General features: G+C 43.4%; 1 protein-coding gene across 1 annotated transcript in view; it reads left to right on the top strand.

Moving 5' to 3' along the window:
- The window catches only part of SMAP1 (small ArfGAP 1), a 3101511-nt gene that overhangs the window by 2543996 nt on the left and 540979 nt on the right, over positions 1–16536 (top strand). The window contains exon 9 of the mRNA XM_044063898.1: positions 15639–15807. Coding sequence (XP_043919833.1) covers positions 15639–15807 — 169 coding nt within the window. The remainder of the gene's footprint in view (positions 1–15638; positions 15808–16536) is intronic.

The following is a 16536-nucleotide window of genomic DNA, read 5'->3' as shown; positions in this document are numbered from 1 at the left end:
AAGGGTCCCCCTCTGAGGATATCTCCTGGGATATATCCTTTGCAGAGATACTGGAGATCCTTAGGCAGAGGGGTGATTGGCAGTCCAAAAGCCCTACTGAGGACAAGTCAGTTCTCCTGAAGGGTTTTGGGTCTCAACCCTCCCCATCTTGGGTGTCTCTGCCCTTTGATGAGCTCATGCAGCTGGTCTCTCAGAGGGCGTGGGAGTCATCAGAGTCCATGGAGCCTGTTCCTTGGAGGCCTAATAAGTTTATTTTCGCTCCAACAGATAAAACTTTTTTGACCAAAGGAGTCCCTGTTGATGCTATGGTGGTGGCGGCAGCCACCAAGAAGGAAATGTCTGAGATTTCCTCATCTATTTATCCTCCTAATAGAGAGTCTTGGATCATTGATAGATATGGGAAATGCATGTTTAATTCAGCAACTTTTACACTCCGTTCACTGAACTATTTGACCCATTTCACTAGATTGCAAAGAGATCTCCTTAAGGAGTTGGGAGATACTCTTCAGGGTACTGTAGCTGCAGGGGACTCTGACAAAGTTGCCACCCAGCTTGCTACCCTAAATTCTATTGTGAACTCTTCCATGCGTCTCATATCGTATGCAGCTGATGGAACGAGTAGGGCAGCAGGTACAGGAATTGCTCTCAGAAGACATTCCTGGATGCATTTGTGTTCCTTCGCGGAGCCCTTTAAGTCTTCATTTGTGAATGCCCCTTTTAACGGCTCATCCCTTTTTGGGCTGAAAGTGAAGGAAACTTTGACCAGGTGTGAACAGGAGGGAAAGACTCTGTCTGTCGTCGGAGTCCGTTTTCCCACCCCTACTCGGCCTTACCCCAAAGGCCAAAGGGGAGGAAAGATGTGGTTCTGGAAAGCTCAAGGAGCCTTTCAGGACACATGTGGTGAACCCCCCTCTAGGGGCAGAGGAGGGAGTAATAACGGAAGATGCCGCCCTCGTGGCAGCGGGGGGTCTGCAACACCAGGGTGACAGAGATTACTTCTCTGGTCAGCCCTATCAGCGCTCCTGAAGGGAGGCCCAACTGTCCTGCTCTGGAGGTAGTCAGGGGTCGCTTATCTTTGTATCCAGATGCCTGCCAAGATATAACAAAAGACAATTGGGTACAAAGTATCATTTCCACAGGGTATTTCATACCTTTCTCCACAGTCCCCTCCCCACCCACAAGGAGAATCCTGGACTTTCCACCCAGTTACAGGGAACAAGCAACTATAGAGGTCCACAAGTTGCTAGAAAAAAGAGTCATCCGGCCAGTCCCAGCAGACCAAACAGGATTCGGAACTTACTCAAGGTTCTTTTTGGTTCCAAAGAAAACAGGGGACTGAAGACCCATTTTGTACATCAGCAGACTCAACCAATTTGTGAAGAAAGAGAAGTTCCGGATGGTGACGCTACAATCTGTACTTCCCTTTTTAGGGGAAGACAATTGGATGTGCTCGATAGATCTCAAGGATGTGTACTACCAGATAAAAATCGCCAGGCCATCCAGAGATCACCTGCATTTCCGGCTGGGAGCCAATCATTATCAATTTCAAGCCCTGCCCTTTGGTCTCACTACAGCCCCCAGAGTGTTCACCAAATGCATGGCAGTGATTATGGCTGACCTGAGGCGTGTAGGATTCCAGGTGTTTCCGTACCTAGACGATTGGCTCCTTACCTCCACCACCAGGCATCAACTGATTCAGGCAAAGGAATACACTCTGACACTTTGCAATCACTTAGACATTACAGTCAACTCAGAAAAATATGCCTTGTCGCCATCGCAGCATAACATTTCTATAGGGGCAGAGTTAGACACTTCAACCACCACTCTAAGACTACCAATAGAGAGAGTCTTTTTTCTTCGCCAGCATGTCAGGACATTGGTATCGAAAGACAGAGCATCAGCCAAAGTTCTAAAAGTATTGGGTTTGATGGCTGCAGCAATCCTGGCCATACCATTACCAGGGATGCATATGCGGATTCTTCAGTGGCTGTTGTTCACTCAATGGTCTTATCAGGAACTTCCAATGAATCACATGATTTTAATTATGAAATCTTGCAAGAGAGAACTCCAGTTGTGGTTGATGTCCCTTCTTGTAACCATAGGATTCCCCTTTGTACTACCCCCCCCCAATAGCCACTTTGACCATGGACACTTCCCTGATGGGGGGGGGCATTTTCAGGGAAAAGCTGCCCAAGGCACATGGACGGATCTAGAGTCATGTTTGCATATCAATGTCCTGGAGATGAGAGCAGTACTTCTGGCATTGCAGTACTTCCAGGACTCTCTTCCTCTAGGAACGATTGCAGTTTAGACAGACAATATTTCAGTAGTCTGGTACTTGAACAAGCAAGGTGGAACCAAGTCTTACCCCCTTTGCCGAGAAGCCCTCAGAGTTTGGCAGTGGGCTGTTTCCTCCCAGAGCTTTCTGTTGGCAATGCACATCCTGGGAGATCCAACATGATAGCAGACAAACTGAGCAGGGCAAACTTGTTGCCGCATAAGTGGTCCTTCAAGAAAGAGATTGTGGACAGGATTTTCACCAAATGGGGTCAGCCTTGCTGCGATCTTTTTGCCAGCCACATCAACACGAAATGCAGAAGCTACTTTGCCCTAATTCCTTCTCTGGGAGAAGCCCTGAGAGATGCACTCATACACGACTGGCCCCCGGGCCTCCTTTATGCACTTCCACCCATTCCGTTGATACACAGATTTCTACAGAAAGCAAAATCTCTGGGATGGACCATCATTCTTATAGCCCCTCATTGGTCTCGGCAGATTTGGTTCCCATTTCTTCATCGTCATCTCTTGGAGGATCCATGGATTCTGGACCCAGTTCCGGACTTTCTGACACATCCGTCGAGAGACCTCCATTGCTCTTTACAGTCACTGAAGCTGACAGAGTTCCCCTCATAGCCAGGCTTCATAACCTTTCGTGTGAGACAAAACAGATCCTTTTGTCTTCTCATAAGCCCTCCACTAGAAGATTATATCTTAGTAAGTGGCAGAGATTTTTCATATGGGCTTCTAAGCAGAACATTGATCCTTATCAAGCCCCCTTGATATCCATACTAGAATTCTTGACTATGATATTTAATAAAGGAGCAGCAGCCGCAACAGTTCGCGATCAGTTGACTGCTATATCTAACGTTCTTCTCGGAGCTGACGGGCTAAACATAATGTCCCACAAGTTATCCAAGGCCTTTCTCAAAGGAACCTTCCACATGAGGCCTCCAGTGAAAACTCCTTATACTCCTTGGAATCTTAACTTTATGCTGTCTCGTATAATTCTTCCCCTGTCCAGCATCATCTTGTGATCTCAATTTTGTTTCGTGAAAAAGCTATTACGTCTGCCCATAGAGTGTCAGAACTTCAAGCCCTGTCTATCAGCCCTCCTTATTTGATTTTCCATGCTGATAGAGTATCTCTTAGGACAAACCCCTCCTTTTTGCCCAAAGTTTGTTCGGCATCTAGTATCAATCAAGTCATTGAGTTACCAGTCTTCTTCCCTAACCGTTCGAATAAATTGGAGTATATGCTGCACAAACTTGACGTTCACAGACAGCTCAGATTTTATTTGGACAGAACAAAAGATATCAGGAGATCGGACCAGCTCTTCATGTCATTCTCTGAAGCCAGGAAAGGTAGACCAGTGACTAAACAACTCTGATTGTATCACCTTTGTTTATTCAGCTGCTAATATGCCTTTACTACACAAGATTAAAGCTTATTCAACCAGAGCAGTTTCTACATCTTCTGCGTTCCAAGCCAAATTGTGCCTTGATAACAATTGTGCTGTAGCCACTTGGACTAAACCTCATACTTTTATCACTCATTACAAAGTTGATAAGGCCTTCAGGGACAGGGCTTCCTTTGGGTCTACGGTCCTGAAGAATGTACTCCCATGAGCCACCCGAGTTTGATGGTGCTAGGGACGCTACCCATCAGTAAAGAATGAACTGCGAGATTGAACATCTTCACATTAAGAAGTTATGTACTCACCATAACGTTCCATGTGAGTTGTTCATCTCACCTTCATTCTTATGTCCCTCCCTCCTTCCCCCTCGTAGCTGATAGTTGACCTAGAGGTTGGTCTCATCTTGGTTGCTCAATTCTTCTTCCTCTCCTTGGGAGGATAGCTCAGTTATGTGGTTATGGTACACGCAGTAAACAAGATCTGAGGTAATTCTCAGTGCATCATGGGATAAGGGGCTTGGCCTCGAGCTACTGGTAAACCTCGAACTTTGCAAATGGCCGTACCGGAGCCAAGGGATCGGCTCTCAACCCATCAGTAAAGAATGATGGCGAGATGAACAACTCACATGGATCATTATGGTGAGTACATAACTTCTTATTTATTGTCCACTGGAATTGCTGACTGGTTGAAAAGTGCATTCCCTGCATCAGAAAAAAGAATATTTTAGATGTTTTTTTTTATCCAGTTCAATTATATGGTTGATTATCTGAATTACCTTTGGTCCCAATTAGTTCAGATAATCGACTCTCTACTGTACCAGGTTAATGACCACTTGGACTTTTATAAGCCTAGCTGTGCAACCCAAATGTGCCAAGAAAACAGTGTGACCTTGCAGCTCTTAACTTTAGCTTAACACTGTGCAACCTCTTGAAGTCAGTACCCTGTTTTTAGTATTTCTTTACTAATGTAATGCTACTAACTCTTTGAATGACCTTAGGAGCTCCTCATGATGTGGTTCTGATGCACACTGTGCAGTAGCATTTCTGTTCTGTTGGACTGAGAACCAAAATCTTTGGCATGTTAATTTCTTTAGCTGTGCAGCTCTGGTTATTATCCGAATGATGTTTGCATTCCTCTGCAACATGTACAACTTTTTTATGCTCAGTGCATGCCAACATCTTTTGTGCTGGAGAAGAACCTGAAAAATATTTTGTATTATTTCTTTAGTTATGCACCATTGGTAACTTTTTGAGAGATGGCTGAGTTTCTCCATTGGGTTTATTTCTGTTTTGCTTTGTGCAGGAGTATTCTTCTGTGCTGGGAAGAGAACTGAATCTGAGCTGATAAAAGAAAGCAAACAGAACAGTATCTCTAGGAGTGACAAAAAGTGAATGCAGAGAGACTACCGCAATAGAGATCAAGGATCAGTGCTTAGTATATAAACTGCGTCTCAAAGATATAGCTATTCCTTCTAGTGCCCAACAGGGCCATTCCCCATTCTGGCACTTCCCTCAAATTCAAGTTGAGGTTAAAAAAAAAAAAAGACTTCACAAACTACTTGCTGCAAGTGTAACAAGCAGCTTCCTACAGCTAACGAGATCACTGACCACTTCATCCCTGACCAAAAATATGTTACCAGCATTCATTTTTGAACTGTTCAGAAACTGACAACTGATAATGAAGATTGTGCCCCCCAGTGTCTTATGCCCAGGGAGCCTGATCCTTTTCCCCACCCTAGTTATGCCTCTGCCCTGCCTGGTAATGAACTACTAGTAGCAACTGTTAATAGATCAGTTTAGATCACTGGTTTTGTTAGTGTATTCCTTGGCTCAATTTTGTCACTGACTGGAGCACCACAAATATGAGCCTGATTTTCTAGTTGTCCATGATGGGGTGAATGTTCTTCGATGCAACACCTTAGGGGAATTGCAGAGATACATAGCATAGCTCAGTACTCTATGCATGTGCTCAAGGCTGAAAAGACAGATATCCTTCAAGAATGCAACTGCAGTCCTTACATATGGGTTGTCCTGCCTCAGGCAGCCCTTCGGTCGGCCGGATTCCAAAGTCTGGGTCCGGTGTCGGCTGATGTCACCTCCTCCCCGACGTCAGAGCGGCTGGGGTATAAAAGCATCAGCCGACGCCATCTTCTTCAATCTTTCTTGCCGCGCGGTGCCCAAAGCAGAAGCAGTTCGCAAGTGCCGGTCGACCAGCTCCTGTGTTTTCAGTTACCGAAGTCATCAAAAAGCTAAGTACCCCATTGGGGAACCTTTTCTTGCCTCAGCCGATGTCAAATAAAACTGCAAAAGTTAATAACTGTTTGTCTTGTGGTAAACAAATACCTCATAAGGACTTCCATTCTTACTGCCTTCCCTGCCTTGGCCCAGACCACGACGTCTCGGCCTGTGTTGCCTGTGCTTGCTTCAATAAGCGCACACTCAGGCGCCAGGCAGAATTTGCTGAAGACTTTTTTGGGGAAAATTACTCCTATATCATGCCATCGGAACAACCGACAACACATATTTCCAAAAAACGGAAGGACCGGGACCGACATTCTCAGCCCGCGACTTCCACCAACACCACGCCAAAACCTACCGTGCGTGCATTGGTCTCTTCGGAGGTGGTAATTCAACCGCTCCAGACTGACGACACCGCTTTACCGATCACTTCGGTCCCGTTGACTACCCCGGTGCCGGTTGTTGATTTTCCTCCTGAAACCGAAGCCCAAGATTTGCCTGACACCATACCGGTGGACAAAGTTACTCCAGCACGTGGGGCAGCTAGGCCTCCGGTGTCTATGTCCATCAAGGCCTACACACGTGCTAAGGCTGCCAGCCAGGCTAAGTCTCACCCTCCTAAATCTTTTTCTCAGGGTCCCACTTCTGATAAACAGATCATGACTTTAGCTGCAGATCTAATTTCCTTAATCAGAGGCTCCCAGGCTCATCCAGACAGAGGTTCTCAGCCGCCTGCAGACAAAAGGCCTAGGGTTGAGCAGACAGATACCCTTTCCTCAGATGAAGCCTCTGGTGACTCAGACCACTCGGATTCCCAGGAAGAATCCTTCCAGGCCTACGAGGATTCTGATGCTGAGGAATCTATTCCATCTGCCTCTCCTCCTGAGGATATTTCTTTCGGGGAAATTCTCCACTCCATGAGAGAGCATTTTCAGTGGCAGGGCCAGGAATTCTCCGATTCCAGGAAAAGGCTTCGTACTTTCCTTAAGTTACCCCAGCACAGGCCTTTAGCTATCCCACCAGTGTTAGATGTATTGGATGATGTGTACTCAGACTCGAGTGCTTCTCCTGATTCTCTCCCTCCTGCTCCTGTCAAGCCAGACAGATATTACAGGGTTCCTGAAACCCATAAACATCTCTTTAAGGCCCATTCTGTTGATCTAGAAACTACTTCCCAGGGGCCCAAAGGTATGACCACTTCCACGACCAAAAATCCTTTTCCCGCAGACAGGGAATCTAGGTCCCCGGAGAGGTGGGGTAAAAAAGTTTATACCTCAACCACCCTTGCCATGAGGGCCCTTAACTGTCTTTTTCATGTGTTTCAGTATCAGGATTTCTTGATGGATGATTTGCAGAAAAAGTTAGCCTCTCCTGAGCCTTTAGATAGAAAGGCTTTGCAGGATTTGGTTCATAATACACAGCAGGTTAGCAATCATTTTCTTCAGTTTGGTTATGATGCATTGGAAGCTTCATGTAGGGCAGCTATGACAGGGGCCGTCATACATAGACATGCTTGGTTGAAAGAACAGGCATTGCCAGATCATGTTAAAGTAAAGCTTCTAGATGCACCTCTGGAAAAACACAAGCTATTTGGTGCTAATGCTCAGGATGTGTTAAAATCAATTGAGGAAAAGGCTAAATCAGTACAAACAGTCAAAGATTTCCTCCAGGTTCAGCCACCAAGGTTCAGCAGGAATTGGCCTTCGAAGAATTGGTCCTTTCCAGACACTGACAAGTTCCAAAGGGGAAAAAACAGGCGTGCTCGAGGTAGAGGGCAATACCGAGGCTCCTACAGGGGCCGCCAATGGCAACCGACTAATCATAGAAGTGGCGCAGGAACCTCTACTGCTCCACAGGGACAATCACAATGACTTGACTTTGACTCCGCTGACCAAGGCTCAAAGAGAAGCACCTTTAGGCGGAAAATTATCCTTATTTTCAGAAAATTGGCACGTTTTAACAAAGGACAAATGGATTCTGGACATAATAGACCAAGGTTACAGGTTCCACTTCCATACTTTACCAAGACAAGGCATGCCAAACCTGCCACAAAATCAAAGGGCAGAGGCACTCATACAAGTTTCAAAGCTGCTACAAATCAAAGCAATAGAAAAGGTTCCTCCTCAGGAACAAGACCAGGGATTCTACTCAAGACTGTTCCTTGTTCCAAGAAAAGAAAAGCAATGGAGACCTATACTGGACTTGTCCACTCTAAACACTTTTCTCATTGTGCCAAAATTCAAAATGCTGACGCTCCAGCAACTTCTTCCCATGCTGGGCAAGGGGTCTTGGCTGGTTACTCTGGACCTCAAGGAGGCATACCTGCATGTCCCAATCAGACACAGTTGCAGAAGATACCTCATATTTCTTGCAGGGTCAGAGCATTATCAATTCTCAGCATTGCCTTTTGGCTTATCTACTGCGCCCAGAGTATTCACGAAATGCCTGGCATCAGTAATTGCACACTGCAAACTCCAGGGGATACAAATATACCCTTACCTGGACGACTGCCTTATACAAGCGGACAGCAAGCAAGCCTTGATAAGAAACTTGAACTATGTCATTCACTTGCTACAGGCTTTGGGATACACAGTCAACATTCAAAAATCAAGACTACTGCCATCCCAACAAATAATTTTTCTAGGAGCCAAACTGGACACAAACTCACAAATGGCTTTCCTCACAGAAGAGAAACAAGAACAACTGCCAGATTACTTCAAAAGCCTAGCAAAGCACACCCAGATGACTGCAAGGAAAATCCTGCAGGCCCTGGGTTTCATGGCATCTTGCATTCTCCTGATTCCACTGGCAAGACTACACATGAGAAAACTACAATGGTACCTAAAAAGTTTATGGTCTCAACACAGCCACAACTTAGAAGCAAGTATTCCACTCATTCCATGTCTACAAAAGGAATTTTTGTGGTGGGCTCAAGCAAGCCAGCTAAACAAAGGCATGTCTTTCAACAAACCAAACCATTACAACAGATGCCTCAGATCATGGATGGGGGGTACACATGGAGGGCAGATGTATTCAAGGGCAATGGGCCCCCTGGGAAGTGCATCTACACATCAATCAAAAAGATATGTTGGCAGTAATTCATGCAATCGAGGCCTTCGGAAAATTTCTTCAGCAAGGTCATCTGCTAATAAAGACAGACAACACCACTGTTATGTGGTACATAAACAAACAGGGAGGTACTCATTCTTACCCCCTCTGCAGACTAACAATGGCTCTTTGGGAAAAGTCACTGAAACTGAACATACAGTTGCAATCCCAATTTGTTCCAGGCAAGGACAATGTTCTGGCGGACAGTCTAAGCAGAAACATCTTGGACCCGCACGAATGGATGTTGCATCCAGACATTTTTTCACAAATAACTCATGCATGGGGGAGGCTGGACATAGATCTTTTTGCCTCACACCTCAATCATCACCTGAAGAAGTTCTGCTCGAGGACACACCATCCTCAAGCCTGGAGAATGGATGCTGTCTCCTTCAGCTGGAACTCTCTAACAATCTATGCATTCCCACCTCTACCATTAATGACCAAGGTGTTACTGAAGATCAAAGCAGAACAACCGAAAGGCATTTTGATAGCTCCAGATTGGCCAAGACAACACTGGTATCCATTACTAAGGAGCATAACTCGCACCAAGCCGTGGCCCCTGCCTCAATGGCCTCTGCTTTTGACTCAGCACAATTACAGGACGGTTCATCCCAACCTGCAAACTCTGCAGCTGGCAGCTTGGAGGGTTCCATGACTTCTCCCCATATCTCTCTGTCCAAGGAAGTTCAAGAGATCTTACTGGAAGCACGCAGACCTTCCACCAGAAAAACTTATTTAGCCAAATGGAAGAGATTCAACATCTGGAATGCCAACAAGGGTCAGGATGCATCAGTAATGAGCATCCCACAGATACTAGAATACTTGGCAGAATTGCTACATAAAGGCCTTTCATATTCTTCCATAAAGATACACGCTTCAGCAATTTCAGCAAAATACAACAGTGATCCACCTGTGTTTTCACATCCTTTGCTAAGACAGTTTCTAAGAGAGATAAAGAATATAAAACCTCCCATAAAACCACCGGTGCCTGCATGGGACCTCAACTTCGTGTTGGAAAAAATAACTCTTCCTCCTTTTGAGCCAGCAGCCTCTTCAGAATTGCAATTTCTCTCCTGGAAAACAGTTTTCCTGTTGGCAATTACCTCAGCAAGAAGAGTCTCGGAGATTCAGGCCCTCATGGCAGTACCTCCATTTCTCATTTTTCATCAGGACAGAGTTTCTTTAAGAACCAATCCCTCATTCATGCCAAAAGTGATATCCAGGGTGTCTCTAAATCAAGCAATTCACCTGCCTGCCTTCTTTCCCAATCCTTAAAATAAAGGAGAAAAGCTGCTGCACACTTTGTACATACACAGACAACTGCACTACTACTTGGACAGAACAAAAGCCAACAGAAAGTCTGACCAACTATTTGTAGCTTACGCTGCTGGAGTACAAGGAAAGGCAATTTCCAAACAAAGAATTTCAAAATGGATAGGACACTGCATCAGATTCTGTTATTCTTCCCATGGAAAAGGTGTGCCAGCCGATATCAGGCCACACTCCACCAGAGCTATAGCCACCTCCACAGCCTTTCTAAGAGGGGTGGCTACAAAGGACATTCTAGAAGCTGCTACATGGAGCTCCGTGCATACAGTTTCCAAGCACTACAACCTGCCTTTATATTCCAGATCCCGAGCAAGCTTTGCTTCGGCAGTCCTGCAGGGCATTTTAGCTACACCATCTCTATCTTAGAGCCTAACTCCCCCAGCTTGGCTATGGTATTCAACCCATATGTAAGGACTGCAGTTGCATTCTTGAAGGACATAGTACAGTTTTGTACCTACCATAAATGTAGATGTCCGATAGATATGCAACTGCAGTCAGGTTTTCCCTCCCTCCTACCCCTCTATATTTTCTCCTTTTTTGGGTCCACTTCCCTTTTCAAATTAGCTGGGGATATCTGTTATGGTGTATCTGTTTATTACTGTTGTGTATGCCTGGAATTTTTTATCCAGCCTCTAAATTTAGCCTTCCTTGGAGGGCACCTGGCATCTGGGGCAAGAAACACTGAAGAAGATGGCGTCGGCTGATGCTTTTGTACCCCAGCCGCTGTGACGTCGGGGAGGAGGCGACATCAGCTGATGCCGGACCCAGACTTTGGAATCCGGCCGACCGAAGGGCTGCCTGAGGCAGGACAACCCATATGTAAGGACTGTAGTTGCATATCTATCGGACATCTACATTTATGGTAGGTACAAAACTGTACTTTGCCTTGAGCAATATTTTGCTATCTCCAAGAAAGATGTCATAGTTTCAAAACAAAAAAGTTGACTTCTACATTTGGTTAACTAACTGGTATCATTGCTAAGGGTGCCAATGTATATCAGCATGGAGGGTGATGTTTGACAAGTCATGTCGGCATTGACAGGGCTGGCTTGTGTCTGGCTCTCCTCTGGGGTTCCACAAGCTGGCTGAGACTTTTTCTGTTTTCATAGTGCTTTTTTTAATGTAAGGTACCTCTCCTGGACACTCTAACCTAGCAAATCCCAATCAAGCTTACATTAAGGTGACACTGCTCAATGCTAGGAGTCTGAAAAAAAAAACAATTGCTCAGTTTTGGGTCATTTCGCGCTTCATATAAAAAAAGTCTCAGCCTCTCACTATACGGTGGTACTTAGGTAAGTCAGCAAATACCTCAAGTGCACTACTAGGAAGACTAGGAGAGGACATGACCTGAAAGTAACTGCCTACTTCAAATATAACCATTAAGCCATTTTTAGTAATACCCAACAGTGAACTGAGCTCCACGTGAATGGTATTACCTTTTTTTAGCTATCAAAGCCATAGATGGTGTCCTAGATGACAAATTCAGTTCCAGTTTTACTACTTCCACTTACCTCATGTTCCCTTCCTTGAATTCTAAACTCCCCTTCCCTCAGAATCATTGTGGATCAGATCCTAGTGGCTCTATCCAAAACCAAAAATACTAGGTCCATAGGCCCCATTATACCAGGCTGTCTGTTAATAACTACACAGTACAATATTTCTGTATTCCTAAACCTTCTCAACTGTAGTATCAGTACAGAATATGTAGCTGACATCCAGAAAATGACTATCATGGATCCACTTTATGAGGGAGATTCCACCCCAGGCCCTGGCAGCTGTCACCCTATTAGCTTTACAGGCATCATCTTTAAAGTCATGGAGCGAATGTTGGTCATCACTACAGATTGTGAAACTGGTGACCTACAAACCCTCAGCAGTCATCATTTTGGCTTTGGGAAATGTAGAGTATGTCTCCTTAATTTGAATAATTTCTTTAATATTGTATTGGATGCCATTAATAATCTGTCTGAGTTGCATTTTCCTAACTTTGGGAGTAGAGAGTGTCGCCTTCATTGAGTGAGGTGGCAGATCCACCAATAATCTGTCTGAGTTGCATTGTCAGGCTCTATGTGGCTTCCCACACACCTGTCTGGTACAAACCTATAAACCTAACAACACAGATTTCTGCATCCACCAATGATTGGAAGGTAGGTTATGTTATTAATGATTCAGAATTTGCTAGACTCAAGGACATGTTACATATTTTATAAGTATTCTGCCTCACCATATACACAGTGGCATATTTTTAGGGAGGAGGAAGAGGTCATTTGTTAGAATTAAATTAATATGAGAAAGATCTGGAAATCGTAGTTTGTAGCGCTTACAAATTGTAGACACCATATGTCTAATAATATTATATAGTAGTTTGATGAACTGCCACGGTGGTGCAGCGGTTAGTGTTGTCGCCTCACAGCAAGAGGTTCTCCCATTGGATTCTCGGCTGGAACGCCTTCTGTGTGGAGTCTGCATGTCCTCCCCGTGGTCGAGTGACATTAAAGACATGCAGGTAGGTGCGAGCATGAATGAGCGTGCATTCGTTGAAGGTTGGGTGCCTGGCTGGCAACTCGGCACTGTAAAATCCACTGCCAATCATGAGCGGACCGAAGTTCCACTGTGGCGACCCTTAAACAGGAAAAGCCTAAAGCCCTTTGATATAATTTATCAGACTGTGGGGAAAAAAACATGCAAGGAATACATCTTAATTTATGTGTCATAGTATTAGATCACTTTTAAAGCATTCTGTTCCTTTTGTGCCTTCTTTGTTTCATCCATCCTCAGTCCCTTTTCCCATTTTGCATATGGGGTCAGGGTGTCATTTCAGCAGTGACAGTCATCTCGAGCCATGGTTTTACTCTGTAGTTCATTCGTACACTCACTCGCACACACAATCTCACCTATGGCCAATTAAGTGTGTCAATTCCACCTACTGCATGTCTTTGTAATGTGGGAGGAAACCGGAGCACCCAGAGGAAACCCACATGACCACTGGGTGGATATGCAGACTCCACACAGAAGGCACCCCAGCCAAGAATTGAACCGGAGAACCTCTTGCTGTGAGGCAACAATGTTAACCACTGCAAAACTGCGGCCACCTCCCAGGCGCAATTTATAACAAGTACATAGATTTTTTAAAAAATGTGAGCCTAGTTCTTTAGAATGTAATTTTGTAAGAAAATCTGCTCTTTCTTCTATGCTGTGTCAGTATTCAGTGAATACACAAAAAAAAAGGCATTTTTTGAAAATGGTCTGACTTTATCCACTAAGAGCCTTCAGAGAGAAAATTAAGAGAATGCATATTGTTTGCAATAACCTTATACAAGAGTGTAATCATTAATATCTATGTCAACACAGTATTGAACAGCTAAATGTACTAGCAAGGAAATAATTTTGTCTTGCTGTTGTAATAAAATTCAAAAATAAATTAGTATCTGAAATATCCCCACGTTTATATCATACTGAGCGATGTGAGATTTTTCTGCATACTTTTTGAATGCCCCCGGTTTAGAAAACTCTTGTATCCATTGAAGAACATTTTTTTTTTTTTTTGCAGTGGACTTGCCCTGGCAGTTTGCTTGGTCTGATACTATTTTACTTTGCATTAAAATCAAATGTTGCCCTTCTGGAACACTGCAATAAACTTGTATAGTTACTGATGGAAATGCGAAAGGGACTGTTTTATTCAGCAAGATGCCTGAATCTTATAGTACAAGTGCTCAGTGCTGAATGGGTGTGCAATTGTCCAGTTTTCATATAGTCTCTTAAGCAGTCCTGTTTTTCAGGCTTGAAATGAAACTGAAATATTCTGTGAGAGTGTGATGAGTGTTGTAAAAAGAAATTTTATACCATCCTCAAAACTTGTTACTACCCCATAGCTCTCAACCCCATTACACAAAAATAATTTGGACAAAGTCCCAAAAATAGGGGCACATTTTAAATATTGCTCTTATATAAACTTAGAAAGTTGCTAGAATAAAAGGTCTTGTGTTACTATGTATTTTCTGAAGGACATGAAGTCTGAAACTTAAATGCCTCTCATTATTTAGTGAATTCAGTCCACATGAATATGCTACAAAAATCCAGAAATATCACAAATTACATGAGGAATAGAACCAAAAATATAAGGCAAAACTCTTTACATACTGTGAAAATCTGGACAGTTGAGAGGTATGCTTGACTGCCTGCCTGCATACCCAAGTGTTAGTGTTTTTATTCATTAACATCCAGAAAGGGAGCAATGACTGACTGCTTTTTCAAAAGAAATTATGTGCAATGTACTTGGGGTGCCATGCTGTTTAAAGATGGCATATTTGTGTGCACATGGTGGTGGTGGGGGGCTGAGGAATAACCATTTGATGGACAGTACTTTTCATAGTTTTAGGATGTAAAGTGAGGGATAGATGCTGACATTTTGGTGCTCTGCAGTTGATTGCACAGAGGAAACCATATACATGCCACAGTGTAGGTGAGATTCCCAGTTTTCTAATTAGTATTACTGTGTGATCTTCCAGTACACACAAAAAAACAAGAACAAATTCTCCAGGGATCCCTGATGTTCTGTCACCTTTAGAGACACTTCATACTGGCACAGTGGGGTCTTCCCATAACTGAAATCTGACTTGATTATGTAACAGCACGGGAAATGGTATAATAATCATAAAAAAATGATGGTGTGACAGGAAGGTGCAAGATAAAGTTGTTAGGTAGTATCGGGGTATATGCATGGGGGATGCTTATCGTTGGTTAACAGGTTTGCCTTTAACAGAGTGCATTTTTCATTTTCATCTGCAACTGGGCTTAGTCATTTCAGCTGTTTTGCCTGTCTTTTCTATCTTACTTTATAGCTACTGCCCTGTTAGCTTAGGGGGTATGTTATAGATGTTTATCACTTGTAATGTATTGCATATGTAATCTCATTGTCATTCTTCTGGGATTCATTTTTCATTTTGTGGCTGGAAGAGAATCTTATAAGCCTTCTTACAAGAATTGAACTAGAAGTACATTTTTTTCATTTATTATGAAGTAGCATTTCAGAGTACAAACCAGGTATTGCTAACCAATAAATATTATATCTAACTGTTTACATGACCAAGTAAAAAAAAATAAAATAAAAATCGACCTTCTACTCTCTTTCAAAAAGAAATGATGAAGCCTGTGTATCTTAATTCAATTTATTGCTATCCCTGGATCAACACTGCTTTCAGTTGACAATGTTTCTAGTTGCAATTTCATGCTGCAGTCTTATTTAACAGTTTGTGACCCTTATTTCACAGGCCAGTTCCACTCTGCCATCCGTAGCCGCCTCATCAGCTGCACCAGGGGAGCTCGATCTGTTCACTGAGCCAGCCACAAAATCGGATGATGCAGTAAAGAAACCACTCTCAAAAGATTCAATCTTATCACTGTACGGCACAGGCACCATACCACAACAAAATGCTCCAGGTATCCAATTTAGTATATGCTCCCTTGAATCTGTGCTAAATTAACTGAGAAACAAACCATATCTAGCCATTATTAGTCTGGAAATGACATTACATTGCAGTATACGTCTTTGCACATCTGTCATCTTCTGTCCTGCAGAAACAAATCTAAGTAATCATTTTTCTTCCTAACACCTTTTGTGTTGAGATATCTGTGTGTGTTTTTTTCCTGTTTTTACCACATTATATATTCATAGGATTTGCATTCCACATAGGACATGAACTGGAGTTTTCCCCAAGCTATGTATTTTAATAGTTATTCATTTTCTTATTGTTTTCTTCTTTGTTCATATGCACAGATGTGGCAGAGCAGACGGTTGATGTCAGAGTACTTACAGTGACTTTGGATTTGCCCCACTGACGTCACATCTTGTCAGAGTTATTAATGAATGCCCTTGCTGATCCAAATGACTCCTTTAGTTCATACAGTGAATTTCATAATAATTCAGTTAGGTTTGAATTTGGGTAATACGTAAGGTGTGTAGAAAGAAGAATACAAATAAAGAAAGGCAGAGACTGTATAAGAAAGACAGTGGCACTATTAAGAACGTAAAGTATGCATGGGATGAACAATAAAAGGTGATAATGCTCATCTCATAACTCTGTTGCTTTTATAGTACACAAAAGGAAAGAAAATCCCTTAGAGGCTGGTCAGAAAGGTGGAAACTGTTCAGAAGAAGAGCATAAAAAC

This window comes from Protopterus annectens, chromosome 2.part2 (assembly GCF_019279795.1).
Source record: "Protopterus annectens isolate FY-2018-M chromosome 2.part2, PAN1.0, whole genome shotgun sequence".
NCBI classification, from domain to species: domain Eukaryota; kingdom Metazoa; phylum Chordata; order Ceratodontiformes; family Protopteridae; genus Protopterus; species Protopterus annectens.
This window is presented reverse-complemented; position numbering and strand designations above follow the sequence as displayed.